General features: G+C 45.4%; 1 protein-coding gene across 1 annotated transcript in view; it reads right to left on the bottom strand.

Moving 5' to 3' along the window:
- Positions 1-23,577, bottom strand: part of slit1a (slit homolog 1a (Drosophila)) — a 344,291-nt gene that overhangs the window by 49,577 nt on the left and 271,137 nt on the right. The window contains exons 19-25 of the mRNA XM_059653007.1: positions 20,300-20,443; positions 18,421-18,587; positions 17,714-17,846; positions 15,020-15,088; positions 12,433-12,504; positions 11,677-11,748; positions 168-239 (exon numbers count right to left, since the gene is read on the bottom strand). Of these exons, the coding sequence (XP_059508990.1) occupies positions 168-239; positions 11,677-11,748; positions 12,433-12,504; positions 15,020-15,088; positions 17,714-17,846; positions 18,421-18,587; positions 20,300-20,443 (729 nt within the window). The remainder of the gene's footprint in view (positions 1-167; positions 240-11,676; positions 11,749-12,432; positions 12,505-15,019; positions 15,089-17,713; positions 17,847-18,420; positions 18,588-20,299; positions 20,444-23,577) is intronic.

The following is a 23,577-nucleotide window of genomic DNA, read 5'->3' on the forward strand; positions in this document are numbered from 1 at the left end:
GCATCAACAGCTGCCTGGAGCAAGGTCAGTTTGTGATATAGGTCAGAGATCTGGCAGTTCCTGCTCTATCTCACATAGATCTTTGCATAGACAGGTGTAAAGAAGCTTTAGGGAACCAGTGACCTATGTTTAATCTGCATTATCAAATGAACATTTCTTTCACTTACAGATGTGATAAAGAGGCCACATCAGCAAAGATTCCCTTAGGAAGTGTAGAGATGTTATTCCCATGTAGTGACCTGTGTGGGAAAAGGCAGAAGAAGAGATATTGGTGCCATAATGAATGATAGAGTGATAGAGTCATACAGCATGGAAACAGACCGTTCGGTCCAACTAGTCTCTGCTGACCATGTTCCCGAATCAAACTAGTCCCACTTGCCTGCATTCGGACACATCCCTCCAAATCTTTCCTATTCATATATTTATTGAAATATCTTTTAAATGTTGTAACTGTACTGTATCCATCACTTCCTCTGGCAGTTTATACCATGCATAAACCATTCTCTGTGTAAAGAAATTCCCCTCAAGTCCTTTTTAAATGTTTCTCCTCTCACCTTATAAATATGCCCCTAGTTTTGAACTGTCCCAACCTAGGGAAAAGGCATTTGCTATTCATCTTATTTATGTCCCTCATGATTTTATAAACCTCTGCAAGGTCACACCTCAACCTCCTCGGCTTCAGTGAAAAAACCCGACCCTATCCAACCATTCCTTACAACGCAAACCCTCCATTCCAGGGAACATCCTGGTAAATTGTTTCGGAATACTATTCTTGCCGCAGCAGGGAGACCAGACTTGCACGCAGTGCTCCAGAAGACGCCTCACCAATGTGCTCTACAACCTCAACATGACGTCCCAACTCTGATACTCAAAAGGTCTGAGCAGTGCAGACAAATGTGCTAAATGCATCCTTAACCACCCTGTCTACGTGTGACACAAGTTTCAAGGAATTATGTGCCTGAACCCCTGGATCATTCTGTTTGTCAACTCTCCCCAGGGCTTTACCATTAATCGTACAAGTCCTGCACTTATTTGTTTTACCAAAATGGAACACCTCACATTTATCCAAATTAAACTTCATCTGCTACTCCTCAGCCCATTGACCCATTTGATTAAGATCTCTTTGTAATGTTAGATAACCTTTTTCAACTGTCCACTTTACCACCAATTTTGGTGTCATCTGCAAACTTACTAACTACGTCTCCTATATTCTCATCCAAATAATATATATAAACATAAACAAAATTGCACCTGGCACCAATTACCTGTGGAACACTGCAGGTCACAGGCCTCCTGTCCAAAAAACAACCCTCTACCATCACCCACTGTCTCCTACCATCAACCAATTTTGTATCCAATTGGCAAGCTCTCCCTGAATCCCTTGTGATCTATCTTTATTACCCTTTGGAAGCTTGTCAAAGGCTTTACTAAAGTCCATGTAAACACCATCTACAGCTCTGCCCTCATCATTTTTTTTGGTTACTTCCTCAAAAAACTCAATCAAGTTTGTGAGGCATGATTTCCCACACTCAAAGCCATACTGACTATTTCTGATCAGTCCTTACCTCTCCAACTGCATGTAAATCCTATCTTTCAGAATCACTTCCAACAATTAACCCATCACTGATGTCAGGCTCATAGGTCTATAGTTCTCCTTACATCTTCTCTTAAATAAAGGCGCAATATTAGCCACCCTCCAGTCCTCCAGCACTTCACCTATTGTTATAGATGATACAAATATTTCTGCTAGTAGCTTGTATGTATATTAGAACGTGTACTAAGCATTCAATAGACCAGATGACACAAACATGACTATAGTTTAAATATAGAATTTCAATAGAGTTCAACCCCCTTCCCATTCACCCCCAATGTACAGAATCCCAATAGGTCAAACACCTTCCCATTCAATACCAATGGATCGATCCCCTACCCATTCAATCCCAGTGTGTGGAATTCCAATGAATCAAAACCTCTTCCCAGTCACTACCAGTGTACACAATCCCAATAGGCCAAAGTGTTCCCCAATCCATTTAAGCGTACAGAATTCTAATGGATCAAACCCCTTCTTGGTGATTCCCAGTATACCAAACCTTTTCACATTCAATGCTCCAAGGGTTGGTGTGGACTTGTTAGGCCGAAGAGCCTGTTTCCACACTGTAGGGATTCTACGATCTATGATTCTATTCTATGATCAATGCAATATACAGAATGGGTTAAGTTCTTCCCAATCATTCCACTAAGAGCAAACACATAAACATAATTCGTTGAGCACAATATTGGTGTAAGATTTTAAGAAAGAATACAAATGCATTGAAAAATTTTCAGAAAAGGTTTACCAATCTATGGAATGGGAAGGTTTTCTGATGATGACATGTTGGAGACACTAGACTTGTATCTCTGGACCTTCAAACAGTAAGAGGTAACTTGATTGAAACATCTAACACCCTGAGGGGCCTTGACAGGGCAGATGTGGAAAGGATGTTTCCTCGTTTGGGAGAATCTAGAACTCAGCGTCATTGTTTAAAAATAAGGTGTCTTTGTCCATTTAGACAAAGATCAGGCAACATTTTTTTTCTCTCTCACAGAGTTTTCGGAACCCTCTTCCTCAAAAAGAAGTGGGGGCAGAGTCTTTGAACAGAGCTAGGTCAATTCTGGATAAGGAAGGGGGTGAAAGGTTATCAGGGGTATGTGGGAATTTGGAGGAATCATATTAGCCACAATCTTATTGAGTGGTGGGGCAGCTTGAAGGAGCTGGGTTGCCTACCTATTCTCCTAATTCGTATATTTGTGTCTCCTCCCTCTACTGGATCCTGCAAAAACTGTTTATCCGCCAGCACAGAGTGGATCTCACATAGACCTGTTCCCCTGCTGCTGTCACTGCCTCCAGCCTCGCAATCCTCCAAAACCTCAGGGCTACCTCAAGTTGGGTCCTCTAGCGTATCCCACCATCCCACCAAGTGGTGTCCTTGTAATCAGCTGCCAAGGCCCCTAAGTTCTAGAATTCCCCACTTCCTCCTCCTTGAAGATTCCCCTTAAAAATCTATCTCCTTGGCCAATCTTTTAGTCACCTGCCTTAGAAGCACAGCACAAGTTTACACTGTCTAGTTTGTTTATAATTTTACATGTTTCTATGAGATACTTCCCTCATTCTTCTAAACTGTAATGAACATAATCCTAACCCATCCAGTCTCTCTTTGTACATCAGTCCTGTCCCCCCATGAATCGGTGTCAAAAGTCTTTTAAAACACTTGCAATTAAATGCTGTCTGATTATGCGAAAGATGTTTTTCTCCTTGCGTACTTATTTACTGTTTGTCGTTGGACTTATTATTGAATCTCTTATCTGCACGACCTGTAGCATTGGACTCCTCGATAGTGAGAATGAAATCTCTACATCTCGCCTATCAAGCTCATTCATCATTTTAAAGAACTCCACAAGGTCAGCACAATGCCCAGTGTTCAACCTATCCCAATAGTTATAGCTTCAATTCTGTGTAAGACTTAGCGCTTTCTCTAGCATTTCCACGTCCATTTATAGGTGAGGCTTGGTCTGCATTAAAATGTCAAATTAACAGACTGTGCTTCAATGTCTCTGAGTCAGTATCTTACTCAGCGAGAGATGACTGCTGTAATTAGTAAACTCTCTACTGCCAGGAGCTCTCAGCAGGTTGTCAGGTGACACTGTTCCTGAGTGTTAATGAAAGCACTGGGCTGTTAAATAATGTGCCAGTTTATGGCTGAATTGGGATCTGGACTGTGGAAACTGTTCTCTGAACAGCAGGGCAGTACACAGCAGACAGGGTAAGGGAATCTCTGCAAAAAGGTACAAAAACAAGGAAGGCCAAACAAAATGAAATGCCCATGCTCTTCCCAAAGTTTCTTTTTTATTGTTGTCTGAAGAAAAAATGTTCAATCCTACGCTATGTCCCTTCATGACACAAATGAAGAGGCATCTGAAACGATGTGTATTCAATGATGGTGATGGACTAACAGTGAACGAGAGATACTGAAAGGCAGATAGATGGTGAGAAAATGATGGACAGCACGGTGGGTCAGTAGAGGGCACTGCAGCCTCACAGCGCCAGGGTTTGATTCCAGCCTCGGGCGACTGCCTGGGGGGAGTTCGCACGTTCTCCACGTGACTGCCTGGGTTTCCTCTGGGTGCTCCGGTTTCCTCCCGCAGTCCAAAGATGTGCAGGTTAGGTGGATTGGCCATGCTAAATTGCCCAGAGTACCCAGGCGTCTGCAGGCTTGATTGGGTTAGCCATGGGAAATGCAGGGTTACAGGGATTGGGTGGGTCCGGATGGGATGCTCTCTGGAGGGTTGGTGTGGACTTGTTGGGCTGAATGACCCGTTTCCACGCTGCAGGGATTCTACGATTTTATGAGGAGGCAAAGAGAAAGTGAGATTGACAGGGAAAGAGACACACAGGGAGAATTGTGTACACTTACTCTGAGACCCAGTGTTCTAGTCTCCCTGTTTAGAGAAAACATGTCGTCCTCCCACCCCAAGCCGCACCTCCATCTCCTACCTACTAACCTCATCCCACCTCCTTGACCTGTCCGTCTTCCCTGGACTGACCTATCCCCTCCCTACCTCCCCACCTATACTCTCCTCTCCACCTATCTTCTTCTCTCTCCATCTTCGGTCCGCCTCCCCCTCTCTCCCTATTTATTCCAGAACCCTCACCCCATCCCCCTCTCTGATGAAGGGTCTAGGCCCAAAACGTCAGCTTTTGTGCTCCTGAGATGCTGCTGGGCCTGCTGTGTTCATCCAGCCTCACATTTTATTATCTCACAGTCTTGACCCTGCTAAGTCCATCACAAATTTTACTTTTCAATTTAACACATTATGTTTCAATGACATTACTTCTCATTCTTTGAAATTCCAAAGACAACAATCCCAGGGCATAAAATAATCTTCTCATCCCAGGGATCAATGTCATGAATATTCATTGCACTCTATGGAAAATCCTTCCTGAAGTAAGGGGACCAGAGCTGTACACAATGCTCCAGATGTGATCTTACTAATGCCCTGTGTAACAGTCGTTAGGACTTCTTTATTCTGATACTCTAATCCCTTTGAGCTAAAAGTGAACATACCATTGCTTTTCCTAATTGCTTGCCTCATGTGCAATGTTAGTTTCCCGTTATAAATGTACAATGACATCCCTGGTTCTATGAATGCCAACAATTCTCAGTCTCTCAACATTTAAAATAATATTCTGCTTTTCTTGTTTTCTTTCCAAAATAGATGATTTCTATTTTCTTGATAAGGCACTTAAGTGTCTATATCTTTCTGCAGCCTCTGTGTCCTCTTCACAGCTGAGCTTCCGGCCTAACTTCGCCTTATCAGCAAACCTGGATGTATTCCTCAATTATAGATCGATTATAGATTGTAAATAGCTTTGGCCAGATCATTAACCCTTAGACGCTTCATTAGTAATGCAGTGGCACTGTCACTAGACTATAATCAGAGGTTTGCTCATGTTCTGGGGAAATGGCTTAAAATCCCAGCATAGCTGCTGTTGAATTGTAAAACTCAACTCATAAGTGATATTTGGAATTGAAAGCTAGTTTCGGTAATTGTGTCATGAAACTATCATCAATTGTTGTAAAAAAATCATTTTGTTTACTACTTCCTTTTAGGCAAGTAAATCAACTGTTGTTACCTACATAACAAAGTGTGGGGCTGGATGAACACAGCAGGCCCAGCAGCATCTCAGGAGCACAAAAGCTGACGTTTCAGGCCTAGACCCTTCATCAGAGAGGGGAATGGGGTGAGGGTTCTGGAATAAATAGGGAGAAAGGGGGAGGCGGACCGAAGGTGAAGAGAAAAGAAGATAGGTGGAGAGGAGAGTATAGGTCGGGAGGTAGGGAGGGGATAGGTCAGTCCAGGGAAGACGGACAGGTCAAGGAGGTGGGATGAGGTTAGTAGGTAGGAAATGGAGGTGTGGCTTGAGGTGGGAGGAAGGGATGGGTGAGAGGAAGGACAGGTTAGGGAGGCAGAGACAGGCTGGGCTGGTTTTGGGATGCAGTGGGGGGAGGGGTCGAGCTGGGCTGGTTTTGTGATGCAGTGGAGAAAGGGGAGATTTTGAAGCTTGTGAAGTCCACATTGATACCATTGGGCTGCAGGGTTCCCAAGCGGAATATGAGTTGCTGTTCCTGCAACCTTCAGGTGGCATCATTGTGGCAATGCAGGAGGCCCATGATGGACATGTCGTCTGAGGAATGGGAGGGGGAGTTAAAATGGTTTGCGACTGGGAGGTGCAGTTGTTTGTTGCGAACCAAGCAGAAGTGTTCTGCAAAGCGGTCCACAAGCCTCCGCTTGGTTTCCCCAATGTAGAGGAAGCCACACCAGGTACAATGGATACAATACACCACATTGGCAGATGTGCAGGTGAACCTCTGCTTAATATGGAAAGTCATCTTGGGGCCTGGGATGGGGGTGAGGGAGGAGGTGTGGGGGCAAGTGTAGCACTTCCTGCTGTTGCAGGGGAAGGTGCCGGGTGTGGTGGGGTTGGAGGGCAGTGTGGAGCGAACAAGGGAGTCACGGAGAGAGTGGTCTCTCCAGAAAGCAGACAAGGGTGGGGATGGAAAAATGTCTTGGGTGGTGGGGTCGGATTGTAGATGGCGGAAGTGTCGGAGGATGATGCGTTGTATCCGGAGGTTGGTGGGGTGGTGAGAGAGAACGAGGGGGATCCTCTTTGGGCGGTTGTGGCGGGGGCGGCGTGTGAGGGATGTGTTGCGGGAAATGCGGGAGACGCGGTCAAGGGAGATCTCGACCACTGTGGGGGGAAAGTTGCGGTCCTGGAAGAACTTGGACATCTGGGATGTGCGGGAGTGGAATGCCTCATCCTGGGAGCAGATGCGGGGGAGGCGGAGGAATTGGGAATAGGGGATGGAATTTTTGCAGGAGGGTGGGTGGGAGGAGGTGTATTCTAGGTAGCTATGGGAGTCAGTGGGCTTGAAATGGACATCAGTTACAAGCTGGTTGCCTGAGATGGAGACTGAGAGGTCCAGGAAGGTGAGGGATGTGCTGGAGATGGCCCAGGTAACTGAAGGTTGGGGTGGAAGGTGTTGGTGAAGTGGATGAACTGTTCGAGTTCCTCTGGGGAGCAAGAGGCAGCGCCGATACAGTCATCAATGTTAGGGGAGAAGAGGTGGGGTTTGGGGCCTGTGTAGGTGCGGAAGAGGGACTGTTCCATGTGACCTACAAAGAGGCAGGCATAGCTGGGGCCCATGCGGGTGCCCATGGCCACCCACTTCGTCTGTAGGAAGTGGGAGGAATCGAAAGAGAAGTTGTTGAGGGTGAGGACGAGTTCGGCTAGGCGGATGAGGGTGTCGGTGGAGGGGGACTGGTCGGACCTGCGGGACAGGAAGAAGCGGAGGGCCTTGAGGCCATCTGCATGTGGAATACAGGTGTATAGGGACTGGACGTCCATGGTGAAAATGAGGTGTTGGGGGCCAGGGAATTGTAAGTCCTGGAGGAGGTGGAGGGTGTGGGTGGTGTCACGGACGTAGGTAGGGAGTTCCTGGACCAAAGGGGAGAAAATGGAGTCCAGATGGGTGGAGACGAGTTCTGTGGGGCAGGAACAGGCTGAGACAATGGATCGAAAATTCCACCCCCTATTCCCAATTCCTCCTCCTCCGCCGCATCTGCTCCCACAATGAGGCATTCCACTCCCGCACATCCCAGAAGTCCAAGTTCTTCAAGGACTGCAACATTCCCCCCACAGTGGTCGAGAAAACCCTTGACCGCGTCTCCCGCATTTCCCGCAACACATCCCTCACACCTCGCCCCCGCCACAACCGCCCAAAGAGGATCTCCCTCATTCTCACACACCACCCCATCAACCTCCGACACTTCTGCCATCTTTAATCCGACCCCACCACCCAAGGAATTTTTCCATCCCCACCCTTGTCTGCTTTCCGGAGAGACCACTCTCTCCGTGACTCCCTTGTTTGCTCCACACTGCCCTCCAACCCCACCACACCCGGCACCTTCCCCTGCAACCGCAGGAAATGCTACACTTGCCCCCACACCTCCTCCCTCACCCCTATCCCAGGCCTCAAGATGACTTTCCATATTAAGCAGAGGTTCACCTGCAAATCTGCCAATGTGGTATACTGCATCCACTGTACCCGGCGTGGCATCCTCTACATTGGGGAAACCAAGCGGAGGCTTGTGGACCGCTTTGCAGAACACCTCTGCTCGGTTCGCAACAAACAACTGCACCTCCCAGTCGCAAACCATTTTAACTCACCCTCCCATTCCTCAGACGACATGTCCATCATGGGCCTCCTGCAGTGCCACAATGATGCCACCCGAAGGTTGCAGGAACAGCAACTCATATTCCGCTTGGGAACCCTGCAGCCCAATGGTATCAATGTGGACTTCACAAGCTTCAAAATCTCCCCTTTCTCCACTGCATCACAAAACCAGCCCAGCTCGACCCCTCCCCCCACTGCATCCCAAAACCAGTCCCGCCTGTCTCTGCCTCCCTAACCTGTTCTTCCTCTCACCCATCCCTTCCTCCCACCCCAAGCCACACGTCCATCTCCTACCTACTAACCTCATCCCGCCTCCTTGACCTGTCCGTCTTCCCTGGTCTGACCTATCCCCTCCCTACCTCCCCATCTATACTCTCCTCTCCACCTATCTTCTTTTCTCTCCATCTTCAGTCTGCCTCCCCCTCTCTCCCTATTTATTCCAGAACCCTCACCCCATCCCCCTCTCTGATGAAGGGTCTAGGCCCAAAACGTCAGCTTTTGTGCTCCTGAGATGCTGCTTGGCCTGCTGTGTTCATCCAGCCTCACATTTTATTATCTTGGATTGTCCAGCGTCTGCAGTTCCCATTATCACTTTCTTCACCAGCCTGTTTACCAGTGACTCCAGTCGATTTATAAAACACAGTCTGCCTTTCATAAATCCATGTGGCTTGGCCAAATCATAAACAGTTTTACTTAATTTCCTAATATCATATCTTTATTCATAGCTTTCAACATTCATTGTTTGTATTACATCAAATGAATTGCCTCGTGTTTCTCTCATCTTAAGTAGTGAGTTGGATAACTGAATTTAATTATTAATTAATTATAAAAACAATTGAATAATAGGAGAAAGGCAACGTCAAGATGAGAGAAAGCATAAAGACTAGAAAGAGAAGGCGATTGACAGAGAAACTGTTTGGAGAAATGTAACTGTACTTAAAATACTGGCTGTACACTTCATATACAACGTCTAAGTTTGCCGAGAGTTCCTTTGTATGCAGACTGTGGCAGCCATTATACATGTGGTACAACTGATAATGAACAAATTGTCAGAGAGCTGTAAGAGAGCTCGTTACTGAAACAAATAACATGGAGGGAGTAAGAAGAAACAGCAGACAGCAACTGTGAATTATTGCACAGTCATAACCGATGTGCATTTTTCACTTGCTGCTGTGGAACTAAAAGGAGGTATGGGACGGAATCAGATTTTTTAACCTCCAAATGCAGCACCAATAAATAGTTACAGATTTAAATTTTTAAAACTGAGCAAATCAGAATGGGAAACTTACAGTCATGCAGAGGAAGGAGTGCTACAAGTCATAAGTCAGCCTAGATTCCACTGGGGATCAGAAACGGCAGAAAGGAGGCCAGGCATTGAAAACTCTATATTAAATGTTAGTTCTCAGTAATATGTTTTCAACAGGGTTCAAGGAGGTGGGGGCTTGGGGGGAGAATATTGATCAGTCTGTGACCACACTGATACATCAAGCTGATATCTGAGAGTGCATAGAACATAGAACAATGCAGCACAGAACAGGCCCTTCGGCCCTTGATGTTGCGCCGACCTGTGAACTAATCTAAGCCCCTCCCCCATGCTATCCCATCATCATCCATATGCTTATCCAAGGACTGTTTAAATGCCCCTAATGTGGCTGAGTTAACTACATTGGCAGGCAGGCCGCTCCACGCCCTTACCACTTTCTGAGTAAAGAACCTGCCTCTGATGTCTGTCTTAAATCTATCACCCCGCAATTTGTAGCTATGCCCCATAGAACATATGAATGTGTGAACGGGAGTGGTAGACAGGACAGACTAAGACTGGACTCAGCAATGTGACTAGCTGCCCAGGGTTTTTGGCAGGAGAACAAGGGACAGACAGAGGTTCAGGCCTTTTCTGAACTATATTTCAGTAGCAATCTGGAGCAAATAAACATTACTTGCGACACTGATTTAGAAATTAGTATGAATAAAAAAAAACTGCTTTTTAGAGATACTCCCTTGCCATTCTCCCTTCAGGCTCTGATCTGCTGTCACTGCCCATCCTCCAGGTCACTCAAAGTCAGCTACACTACATGAAGGTGATTGTGTTTTAGACAGGCAATTAGTTACCATCACATCCTTCCCACCACAGCAGGACAGGCTGATACTCAGATATAGGCAGCTCTGGTTGGTATTCATACACAAAGGCTACACATGGCTCCTCGGTAATTTGCTGCTCCAAATCCTCCTCTGTTCATTTATTTTCACATTCTGACTATCCTCCCTTCCCCCACCAAGGCACAGCCTGTTGTTTCAGATGGAGCGACTCTTGAGTACAAAGCCACCAATTCCCTTATTTGCTGCTCTCCGATGTATTTCTGCCCCCTTTCATTTCCTGTCCCTGAGCCTTCGTGTGACATTAACAACAACATGCATTTACATAGCAACTGTAACATAGTAAAACATCCCAAATTTCTTCCCAGGAGATTCCCAGACAAACCTGACACAGAGTCAGAAAGAAGGCTACAAGACATATGAACACAAGCTTGGGCAAAGGCAGGATTTTAAGGTGATTCTTAAAGAAGGAAAGAGAGGCTTAGGGAGAAAATGCCAGAGATTGGGGTTCAGGCACAGTTGCCAATGCTCCTGCACTTGAAGTTGGGAATATTTAAGGGGCCAGGAGAAGGGGAGCACAGAGATTTTGAAGGGTTTTATGGCTGGTCGTGATTACATAGTTAGGGAAGGTGAGGAAATGGAGAGATTTGGGGTGGCACGGTGGCTCAGTGATTAGCGCTGCTGCCTCACTGCGCCAGGGACCTGGGTTCAATTCCATCCTCTGTGTTGAGTTTGCACATTCTCCCTGTGTCTGCGTGGGCTTTCTCTGGGTGCTCCGGTTCCCTCCCACAGTGCAAAGATGTGCAGGCTAGGTGGGTTGGCCATGCTAAATTGCCCGTAGTGTCTGGGGATGTTTAGGTTAGGCGGGTTAGACAAGGGAAATACTGGGTCTGGGTGAGGTGCTGTTTGGAGGGGTGGTGTGGGCTTGTTGGGCCGAATGGCCTGTTTCCACACTGTGGGGGATTCTCTGAAATGAAATGTGAAAATAGGGATGAGAACGTTTAAGGAGATACTGGCCAGCGCACTGGTTAATTTAGTGCCAAGTTAGACACACATCAGTCCAGGGCTGAATGGCAATTTTAGCAACTCACCTCATGTTGAAGTCATAGTGTTGCAATGCAGTGTGGCCAATGCTCACTGGGAAGCCAGTTCACAGGGAATAGTGTATTGTTACTGTTGGTTATTGTCAGTGTACTATTTGTCATCAGGAGTCCAATCAGCCCCTAGAGACCAGACCTGATCACAAAATGCACCCAACTGGTGGTTACTGTGTGGAAAAGATGTTGAGTATTTTCCAAACAGGACTTACAGGAGCCGGAGAGAGCGAAGACCCTGGAACGCTGAGGCAGGGATACATCGTAAGGAATTGTAACTGAGAATCCTGGGAAAATAAAAAGCAGGGAAAGAGAATGGAGCAGTTAGATGCGGCCAAAAGCAACTGGACTTTACTGTTTCTTGCCCCATAGCCCACCTTCTGTTCCCTTCTCCAGGTTCCACGCCCTATGTTGATATCTCAGCTGTGACAGTGTGTAGCACCTGCACTTCTGAATAAGAGATGATCCCATTGACGCATTAAAACTTCTGAAAGGATTTGACAGGGTAGAATCCTCTCTTTCACTGGGTTTTTTTGAACAGCAGCAGTCAGGTCTCTGGGACAAGTCAATTAGGGCGCATCCACCAATGGAATAGACATGTAATAATTTAAAGGTGCAGCCTCACAGTTGTCAAAAATCAGACTGAACTGGACACCAACCATTGCTGTCTCGATTTACATGACCCCAAACTCTTGACCAGTGACCCCATTGGGTTTTGCGACCCTCAATTTAGTGAACCCTATTAGACAGAAAATTATGGTGTGTGTTTTCTTTAGAAAAATGACTTCATTTGTCTATCATTTCTAAAGCTATTGGAATTGGAAGGGAAGAAATGAGCTTTTCAAAGCTCCGTGAGATGAGAGGGCAGGACGCCATGTGATGCAATCTCTAGAAATACACGCAAGCAGAGTTAGTGAACCTGGGCAGAAGGTAGCAATGTATCAGTGCCATGCAGAGCTACAGGTACTCACAGGGTAGTCAGCTGACTCATGTTGATGAAAGACGTGTTGGTTAATGAACTGATCCTGTTGTTGCTCATGTCCCTGTGGTGGGAGCAATGAAATGATTAACATCAAAGATTGAAAATTGCAGCGAATACGAGATTGAATCTTGATTTTTGTCGGGGAAATGTTGGCATGTGGTCCAAATTAGGGGACCAGATTCACACCTTCTACCGGGATCATAGGCCATTAACTTCAGCAGATGATGGACAGCTGGAAATACGATGCAAAGGGACAACAAACCTGCCTGACTCAAAAGGTTGCAGGTTTGAGACCCACTGCAAACATGAAGAAATCCCTGCTCCAAGTACAGGACTGAGGGAGTGCTGCACTGCGGCGGATGTTGAATTTTAGACAAAGAGTCAAGTGAAGTCCCATCTCAGGTGGATGCCAAAGATTTCATGGCCACTATCTCAAAAAAGAACTGGGGTGTCCTGGTCAGTATTTATCACCTAATGTCACTAAAATCAGATTGTTGTCTCTGCTGTTTGTGGGAGTTTAGTGTGTGCAAATTGGATGTCACTTATAACAGTAACTACACTTCAGAACAGCACCCATTCCAATAATTGTGATCATGAACAAAGAAAATCCGAGTCTTCAGCACTCAGTATTATTTGGTATATCTACAGCTTAACCAATATTGTTTCTAGGTAAATTTGAATTATCGACCACGTAAGGATCCCATATCACTATCACCGGTAATTGTGTGTGTGTGTTTGTGTGTGTGTGTGTGTGTGTGTGTGTGTGTGTGTGTGTGTGTGTGTGTGTGTGTGTGTGTGTGTGAGCGAGAGAGAGAGAGAGAGAGAGAGATAAAGTAAGGAGGCACATTTGGCTCTCTGGATACAGAATTGGTTGTCCAATAGAAGACAGAGGGTGGTAGTAGATGGAAAGTATTCAGCCTGGAGCTCGGTAATCAGTGGTGTTCCGCAGGGATCTGTTCTGGGACCTCTGCTCTTTGTTATCCTTATGAGTGACTTGGATAAGGAAGTGGAAAGGTTGGCTAGTAAGTTTGCCGATGACATGGAGGTTGGTGGAGTTGTGGATAGTGTGGGGGCCTGTTGTATGTTGCAACAGGACATTGACAGGATACAGATCTGGGCAAAGAAGTGGCAGTTTGAATTCAACCCAGAAAAGTGTGATGTGATTAATTTTGGAAGGTCGGATTTGAATGCAGAATACAGGGTTAATGGCAGGATTCTTGGCAGTGTGGAGGAACAGAGAGATCTTAAGATCCACGTCCATAAATCCCTCAAAGTTGTGACCCAGTTGACAGGGTTGTAAAGAAAGCGTATGGTGTGTTGTCTTTCATTGGCAGGGGAATTGAGTTTAAGAGCCGCGAGGTTATTGCTGCAGCTCTATTAAACCCTGGTTAGACCACACTTGGACTATTGTGTTCAGTTCTGGTCACCTCATTAAAGGAAAGAGGTGGAAGCTTTAGAGGGTGCAGAGGAGATTAGCTAGGATGCTGCCTGGACTGGAGGGCAGGTCTTATGAGGAAAGGTTGGGGGAGCTAGGACTCTTTCCATTGGACCGAAGAATGATGAGAGGCGACTAGATAGAGGTATACAAGATGATGAGAGGCATAGGGAGAGTGGATAGCCAGAGACTTTTTCCCAGGGTGGAAATGGCTATTACGAGGAGGCATAATTTTAAGGTGATTGGTGGAAGGTATAGGGGAGATGTCAGAGGTAGGTTCTTCACACAGAGAGTGGTGGGCGTGTGGAATGCGCTGCCGGCAGTGCTAGTGGAATCAGAGACTTTTAAGCAACTCTTGGATAGGCACATAGAGGATAGAAAAATGTAGGGTATGCAGGGTAGATTGATCTTTGTAGGATAGTAGGTCAGCACAACATCGAGGGCTGAAGGGCCTATACTGTGCTGTACTGTTTTATGTTGAATGTTCTATGAGAGAGAGAGCGTGTGTGTGTCTGTGTGTCTGCCAGAGATGTGTGGGGGGCTCAGATGTCAAGTCAGGGAGCCTTCCATAGAAGAGGAGACACTGGCTGGTTCTTCAAACATGACTGCTCTGAAATACCTCTCATCGTTGCTGTAGAATGGTTTTGAATTTATCTTCCTTTGTATGAGATAGGGGGCTGGAATGGTGTGCGTGCTCACCACTTCAGGAACATGAGGGCTGAATTTCTCTCACCTTCATAAAGTGCACCCTTGTCATCAAGACCTTCATTGTGCAGGCCCTAGTTCTGAGTAAGGCTCAGGCATTATCCCCGTTTGGAAACTTGGTGACCCTTGGAGAGACAAAGATGATGTGGAGGCAGGAATGCCCCCATTCACCTCATTGCCCCTGGGAGCAGATCCATTTCTGGAGGTATTTCTTTCTGGCCCTCTGCAATGCCTGGGAGGACCCAGTATTGTACAGGGTCCTGTGGATGTGAAACAGTGTTCCTAAAATGGTTCATCATGAATAAATGGGGTCTTCCCATTTCCCAATCCACATGTTTAGGACTGTTCCCAGCAAACCATTCTGTACTATTCCCCCTGCCCCCCAATCACACCATCCTGCCCTTCCTCTATATTGGCTCTCTCTCCAGATACTTACACCAGCTGTAGATGTTTGAAAGTGTAGAGTACAGTGGGAACTGAACTGAACTGGTTACCATCCAGGTACCTGGAAGTAAAAGGAAAGAATTAGAGTTGGTGGAATTTTAGGAATGGGCTTTGCATTCAATTACAATTGCACCAATTGGCTGATCATCCATCTACTGCTAAAAACCTCCTCAATGTCTTTGTTACCTTCCCATTGGTATTCACACTAACCCCATCTTCCACTCTCCATAAATTCGAGATCCTCAAAATCTCCGCTCCAAAATCTGAACTCGCACTATTTCCCATTCACCCTTCCCCAGCGGTGATTCCTCATCTACATTTGGCACTCATTCCAGCAACCTGTTGATTATAAAACTCTCAATCTTGTATGTCAATACCAGCTCCCTCCCCATCTCCACCGCCCACAAATATTCCTGATCCCACACCCTCAAAATCCTTGCAAAATCCCAGCTCAAGCTTGCAACTGCCGGAACTTCTGCATTTCTCAAATTCTGACCCCTAATGTATCTCCAATTCCAACTGCTCCAATATTGATGATTGTATCTTCAGGTGGCTGAGGCCCTAAGCTCTGGAAACCTCTCTCTGTCCCTTTCGGACACCACGAAAACTTTCTCTCTTTGACCAAATTTTTAACCATTGGTCCCAATATTTCCTTCTTTGGCTTAATGTCAACTGTCATCTCATAGCGCACTCGTGAAGCGCATTGCAAAGTTTTATGATTATAAAGACATCACACAACTGTACGTTGTTGTTACTGAGCTGCAAGAACAGTGAAGGCAGCAGTTTAAAATTTTGCTCTGCAGTGAGCTGGACAAGTCCCAATATGTGTGGATAGCAATTAGACAGGCTCCTCTATCAAACTGTGCTGACTGTCTAATCATACCACAATTTGGGAATTTAGGAATAATATAACTGCATTTAAAGTTAATTGGCTGTGAATTACACTACACCATCGTAATATCATGAAAGTTGCTATATAAATGCAATTCCTTTATTTTTGTCTCTTTGATTCTCTCTCTATTTTTGTTCTGAGGTATGATCACTCAGTCCGCACATTGACAAATCCAGTGAAAACATAATGAATAGCTAACCCTAATAAATAGCAGCAGTAGACCACTCAGTCCCTTATGCCTGCTGCCCCATTCAAAGAGGCTATGGTTGTCCTTTAGCCTCAGCACCATTTTCCATGCTTCAATGAGGTCACCCTCTCATTTTTCCGAACTCCACAGAATACAGGCCCAATCTCCTTAATCCCTCCTCAAAGAACAGTGCCACCACTCTAGGATTCAGACTGGTGAGCCTCCCTCTGTGGCAAATATATCCTTCTTTAGGTATGGGGACCAAAACTGAATTAGTGTTCGGGTACGCTCTCACCATTGTTCTATATAACTACAGCTTATTCTTTCACTTAAAACCTCTTGTATTAAAGAGTGAACATACCATTTCACTTCCGAATCACTTGCTGGAACTGTGTGTGGGCATTCAATGATTTACGAACAAGAACACCCAGGTCCCTTTCGACATCAACACTTGAAAAACTCTCATCATTTAAGAAATACTCTGTTCTTCCAACCAAAGCGTCTAGCTTTATATTTTTCCATGATATATATTCCCTCTGCCATGTTCTCGCCCAATCATTTTATGCAGGCAGATACATCCATGTCATGCTGAGAAGGTAGTATTAAAATTTCTTTCCCAGTCAACTTATGTCTCTCTTTTTCTCTCTCACTCAGCAGTTCTCGATTGTGTGTTGCCTCAGAGTCACTGTTAGGCACTGCTGAAGATGTTGTAATTGGAAAAACACCTGATGACTGCAATAAGATCTTACCTGGAGTAAATATACTCACATTGAGGCAGTGAACACTGACTCCAATTTTCACAGCTGCTACTGGATAAAGGGCATCTTAAGAAGAAAGATTGAACAGGATGGGCCTTTACCCATCAGAAGAATGAGAGGTGACATTATTGTAACACGTAAACTCCTGAGAGGACTGGAGAGGGATGAAGGCAGGAGGATATTCCCTCTTGAGGGGAAGACTAAACGATCATAGAGTCATAGAATCCCTACTGTGCAGGCCATTCAGCCCATCGAGTCCACACTGACCCTTTGAAGAGCATCTCACCCAGAGCTACCCCATCCCCATAAGCCCACAATTCCATTGGCTAACTTCCACATCCTTGGACAGTACGGGAGATTTCCCATGGCCAATCCACCCTAACTTGCACATCTTTAGACTGTGGGAGGAAACCGGAGCACCCGGAAGCAACCTACGCAGACACGGGGAGAATGTGCAAACTCCACACAGACAGTCACCCGAGGCTGGAATCAAACCCGGCTCCCTGGTGTTGTGAGGCAGCAGTGGGAGGCTTGAATTAAGAATAAGCAGTCTTCCTATCAGGACATGCATGACGAGACATTATGTTCTCTCAGAGTCTTCAAAGTGAGGAACTCTCTACCCCAGCAGATAATGGGGGCGGCACTTTAAATTTCATCAAGCCTGAGCGATGTAGACTCGTGATGGCCAAGGGAGTCCCAGAGTAGAGGAAGCAGACAGGAGTGTGGAGCTGAGACTGCAGCCAGATCAGCTGTGAATGTACTGAGCGATGCAACAGATTCAAAGGGTTCTACAGCCTATTCCTCCCAAGCCCCTTTTCCCTCGATTCCATTTGGCCCCTTCTCACTCACAGTTCAGTCACATTCTTTGGGATGCCTTTCGGCAGAGATTTCAGGAGCTTGTTGCTGCAGCGGACAACGGTCTCCAGGCAGGTGCACTCTGCAGGGCACTGAGGACGAGGGGCGCAGCTACTCTCTTCAAAACCTGCAAAAGAAATCACAACTTTACATCACCAACATTTACGTTGTGTCTAACCCCGTGCTGTCTTTGACCTGGGAGAATTTCATGGGGACATTATAAAGGGAGCTTTATTCTGTATCTAATCCCATGCTGTCTCTGTACTGGGAGTGTTTGATGGGTACAGTGTAGAGGGATCTTTAATCTGTATCTAACTCTGTGCTGTACCCATCATGGGTGTGTTTGATGGGTAGAGTGTAGAGGGATCTTTACTCTGCATCTAACTCTGTGCTGTAAGCATCATGGGTGTGTTTGATGGGTAGAGTGTAGAGGGATCTTTACTCTGTATCTAACTCTGTGCTATACCCATCATGGGTGTGTTTGATGGGTAGAGTGTAGAGGGATCTTTACTCTGCACCTAACTCTGTGCTGTACCCATCATGAGAGTGTTTGATGGGTAGAGTGTAGAGGGATCTTTACTCTGTACCTAACTCTGCGCTGTATCTGTTCTGGGAGGCCCCTTCACTTTATTCAGAACAAAAGTTCACAGAATGAAAGTGAACAACATTCCTGGTCCAAGACTAAGGCTGGAGTTTCCCACCTTCTTCGCAACGGAAGTCCTGATGGGCCACGTCTTGCAGGGGGATCTCTCTCAGGAAGTCAGGCTTCTGGCATCGTGGGTTCCCACTGACGATTTTCCTCTTCCTCAGCCACTCTCCGAGCCATGCCAGCTGGCAGTTACAGTTAAAGGAGTTTGCAAGGAGGTTGCTGCAATCAGAGTGTTGAGGGGCAGAACACACGACACGTCAATTCACAATCTCCATGTGCAAAACACACGGTGTTACGGTTATGTCTGCTTGCGCAAGTGTATTCATATGTGTATGCAATATGTATGTGCACACGTGCGTGTACACCTGCCATCTGTGTGTGCTCGTCTCCAGCTGTGAGTTGATGTATGAGGACATGCATGTTTGTGTGCATTTCCACATTTGCTTCTCTGCGCATCATGTGTGAACATGCAAACAAATACATCATCTGCTTGGCAGTGCAGTTAATGAACAGCACTCTTCCCAGGTGAATCATTAAAAGCTTGGAATTACAGCGCATAAATTATCAATTCTGGCATCGGCTGAATCAATGGAGCTGCCTGTCATCATTGCACACCTGGTGTCTCAGCTACATTTCCTTTTATCCTGTTTTCAAATATTCCCTTTTATCAATCCCCTTTAAAATAATACTGCTGCTTCTGTAACCTGCTGTGAAGAATCAATTTCTATTCCAATGACCGTCAATATAAACAAATCACCTTCCAGGGATGATTCTGAGCTCAACTCTGAAAACTTACACTTTGTTAGTAATCTGTGTGTGTGTTTTTTTGAGGACTGCTCTCACCCTTCACAGTTCCAGATAAACAATTTCAATTTGCTTCTGACAAATCCCCCTCCCAACACTGGCTCTGATCCAGCTTCACTTTTGCCTGAGTTTGACAGAGTCCTTGTCATTAGCACAGACAAGGAAGTGGTTTTAGAAAGTGACTAAACCCCCAGGCCCAGATGAGATGTCTCCGAGGCTGCTGCGGGAGGCAAGGGAAGAGATTTCAGACTGTCTGATACACACTTTTAATTTATCGCTGGCTACGGGGGGGCAGAGAATGTAATTCAATTATTCAAGGAGGGTGGTAGGAATAAACCTGGAAACTATTGGCTGTGGTAGGGAAAATATTGGAAAAAAGAAATCTGTGATGGACGGAATGAATCTCCACTTGGAGAGGCCAATTGGAGAGGCAAGTCAGGGATAGCAAGCATGGCTTTGTCAGGGAGAGGTCTGTCCAACAAATTAGATTTTTTTTGAGATGATGACTACATGTGTAGGTGAGGGTGGTGCAGTTGATGTAGTGTGTACGGATTTCAGAAAAGCTAGTGACAAAGACTCACATGGAAAACTGGTGAAGAAGTTAAGAGCCCTTGGGATCCAGGGTCTATTGGATGCAAATTTGCTTAGTGGCAGGGAGCTGCGGGTAATGGTTGAAGCGTGTTTTTGTGACTGGAAGCCTGTGTCCAGTGGCATATCACAGCTGGGTCCTTTGCTATTTGTTGTGTACAGTAATGATCTGGATATGAATACAGGAGGTATGATCGGTAAGTTCACAGATGACATGAAAATTGGTGGTTTGATAAATGTTGAAGAGAGAAGTCTTAAATTATAGGAAATACAGACAGATCGGTCAGATGGACTGATCAGTGGCAAAAGGAATTTAATCTTGAAAAAGGTGAGGTGATGTATTTGGAGAGGATTATCAAGGCAAGGGAGTGTGTGTGAAATGGTCAGATCTGAGAAAGTATAGAAGATCAGAGGGACCCTGAAATAAACATACAGATTGCAGGAGAAACTCAGCAGGTCTGGCAGAATCTGTGGAAAGAGAAACAGAGTGAATGTTTCCAATCTGGCATGACAACTTCAGAAGACCCATGGGTACTCACAGAGTAGAGAGTGAGTGCAGGGTGTCGAAAGCAGCTGGTATGATTGTAGCAATCTGGTTGTCATAGAGTGAGAGCAGGCGCACGGCACTCAGTCCGGTGAAGCTGTCGTTGTGGATACAGCTGATGCGATTGTTCCTCAGCATCCTGCAGGAAGAAGGAACAATAAGTTGCGGAAAGAGCAGCGTCTGCTCTGGGAAGGTTATTAAAGAGACTAGATGAGCAATTACTGATCCTTGACTTAGAGCTTTCCAATGTCTAGAGGCCTGAGAGAAGGACACAGCAGGCACCTACCTCTGTTTTTGTAGCTAAATTTTCCTGAAACTTTCCACCAACCAGAAACCAGAGGCTGTCGATTGAGGACTGTCTCACCAATAAGAAGCTAGTCTGACTGGAAGACTGTCCCACTCTTACCACCTGCCCCCATAGTTGTATCAGAAGGATTTGAAAGTTGATTAACCTGTTTGGATGCATTATGAACACTTCCATAGCCATTGAGTCTTGAAGTGGGATCTGAACCCAGAGCATCTGGCTCAGAGACACGGAACACTTACCACAAGACCCCCTTGTTACAAGTAGACAATATCAGTTCACAATCTCACTAGTGAGAAACTGGGGGTGCTTGGCATTTCGGCCTCTCTGTTTCTTACTCTCTCTATTTCTCTCTCCATCTTTATGTGTCTTTCTCTGCCTGTTTTCTCAGTCTCTCTCTTTTTGTACTTGTGTGTATGTCTCACTTGGTTTCTCAAGACTTGCCTACCAACATCAGTCTCCTTCTGACCTCCAGATAAGTCTTACGGTCATTCTCTAAGTCACCGCAGAATGTAACTGCTCTGGTGGAATTAGACCATAGTTTGTATCTCCTGGCTCCTCTCCGCCTAAGATGTGCTGCCTCTGCCACGCCTTTCCTTTGTGTGTGTGTGTGTGTGTGTGTGTGTGTGTGTATTGGTGTGCGTGGAAGTATACATGTGTGGATGTGTGTGATGGTATATGTGCTGATTTGTATGTGTTCATGTATGTGTGATATTTTTGTTTGTGTGTGTGTTTAAATGTATATATATTGGTGTTTAGGCAAATATGCATGGGTATATGTAGCTGTCTGTGTCTGAAACAGTGTGTATGTATCAGCTTGTGTGAGTACATATGCATGTGTAGTGCTTTGTGTTTGTGTGTGCATATGTAAATGTGTGTGTTGGAGGGAGTAGTATGTGATTATGTGTGGGTGTGCATGTATAACAAAAATCAAATATTCTACAATTTTTAATAATGAGTAGAAGCTCTCTGGGGAAACCTAAGACATACTGGGTTACAATCTAACCGCAGGTATTGAATTCTCCTGTAATTCACTCTGAGTACCCTCATAATTATCACCAGTCCATCATGCAATCAATATTCCTTCAAGTTGCACATTACAAAATCAATACATTGCCACAGTCCCGTGTCATGTGACATCTTTAAACAACAACTGAAATGGAATTCAAAGTAACAAGATCAATGATTGATATTTCTAAAAATCACCATTGCACTGTATGTTACATTTCCAACTGCAGCCATCATTTGAAGTGTGTGCCACAGCTAGACAGGGTGGTTAAGAAGGCGTTTAACATGATTGCCCTCATAGCTCAAACCTTTAAGTATAGGAGTTGGGACGTCATGTTGAGGTTGTACAGGATGTTGGTGAGGCCTCTCCAGGACCTCTGTGTGCAGTTCTGGTCACCCTGCTATAGGAAGGATATTATTAAATTGGAGAGGGTTCGGAAAAGATTTACCAGGATGCTGCTGGGAATGGAGGGTTTGAGTTATAAAAATAGGCTGGACAGGCTGGGACGTATTTCACTGGAATGTAGGAGGCTGGGAGGTAACTTCATAGAGGTTTATACAATCAAAAAGGGCATAGATAAGGTGAATAGCAGGGGATTTCGTCCCTAGGGTGGGGAGTTCAAAACTGGGGGGCATATTTTTACGACAAGAGGAGAAAGATTTAAAAAGGACATGAGGGACAAACTTTTTACATAGAGAGTGATTTGTCTATGGAACAAACTGCAGAGGAAGAGGTGAATGAAGGTACAGTTACAACATTTAAAAAGACATTTGGATAAGTACATAAACAGGAACGATTTGGAGGGATATGGGCCAAATGCAGGCAAGGGGGATTAGTTTAGTTTGGGAACATGGGCAGCATCGACTAGTTGGACCAAAGGGTCTGTTTCCATGCTGTATGACTCTAACACGCTATGATCCATACCAAAGTCCTGTATCTAATGCATCTGCCACATTTGAGAGCATCAGCCTGGACTCCGTGGCACTCCTGTTCCACTCAAATATTCATCAAACAGACACATGACCTCAGGTTATAAGAAGATAAGTAGGAGGGGGATGTGATGGCCTCGTGGTATTATCACTGGACTGTTAATCCAGAGACACAGACAACATTCTGGGGACCTAGGTTTGATGCCACCAGGGCAGGAATTTGAATTCAATAAATATCTGGAATTAAGAATCTAATGATGACCATGAATCCATTGTCGATTGTTGGAAAGACCCATCTGGTTCACTCATGTCCTTTAGGGAAGGAAACTGCCATCCTCACCTGGTCTGGGATACATGTGACTCCAGGCCCACAGCAATGTGGTTGACTCTTAACTGCCCTGTGGGCAATTAGGGATGACCAATAAATGCTGGTCCAGCCAGTGACGCCCTCATCCCGTGAATGAATAAAGGAAGAAAAGGAGCAGGAAAAGACCATAAAACCCATTGAGCCTACTCTGTCATTCAGTAAATCATGGTTGACCTGAACCCCACTTTCCACATTGGTCATCAGAAACCTTGGCTCTGTTACCAATCAAATTTGAACCAACTCAGCCCTGATTATATTCAATGATGTAGCCCCAAATGCTTTCAGCAATAAAGGTTAACATCTCTTTAAGAGAAGAAATTCCTCCTTTTAGCAGTCTTAAATGAGAAATCCCTCATTTTCAAATTGTGTCCCCTAGTCCCAGTCTCCACTATGAGGAGAATCATTCTCTCAGCACCTAGGACACGGTGAGGTCCCAGAGGACTGGAGACTTGCTAATGTTGTCCCCTTGTTTAAAAAGGGCAGCAAGGATAATCCAGGTAATTATCGACCGGTGAGCCTGATGTCAGTGGTAGGGAAGCTACTGGAGAAGATACTGAGGGATAGGATCTATTCCCATTTGGAATAAAATGGGCTTATCAGTGATAGGCAACATGGTTTTGTACAGGGAAGGTCATGTCTTACCAACTTAATAGAATTCTTTGAG

The sequence above is a fragment of the Stegostoma tigrinum genome, chromosome 20, assembly GCF_030684315.1.
Source record: "Stegostoma tigrinum isolate sSteTig4 chromosome 20, sSteTig4.hap1, whole genome shotgun sequence".
Taxonomy (NCBI): domain Eukaryota; kingdom Metazoa; phylum Chordata; class Chondrichthyes; order Orectolobiformes; family Stegostomatidae; genus Stegostoma; species Stegostoma tigrinum.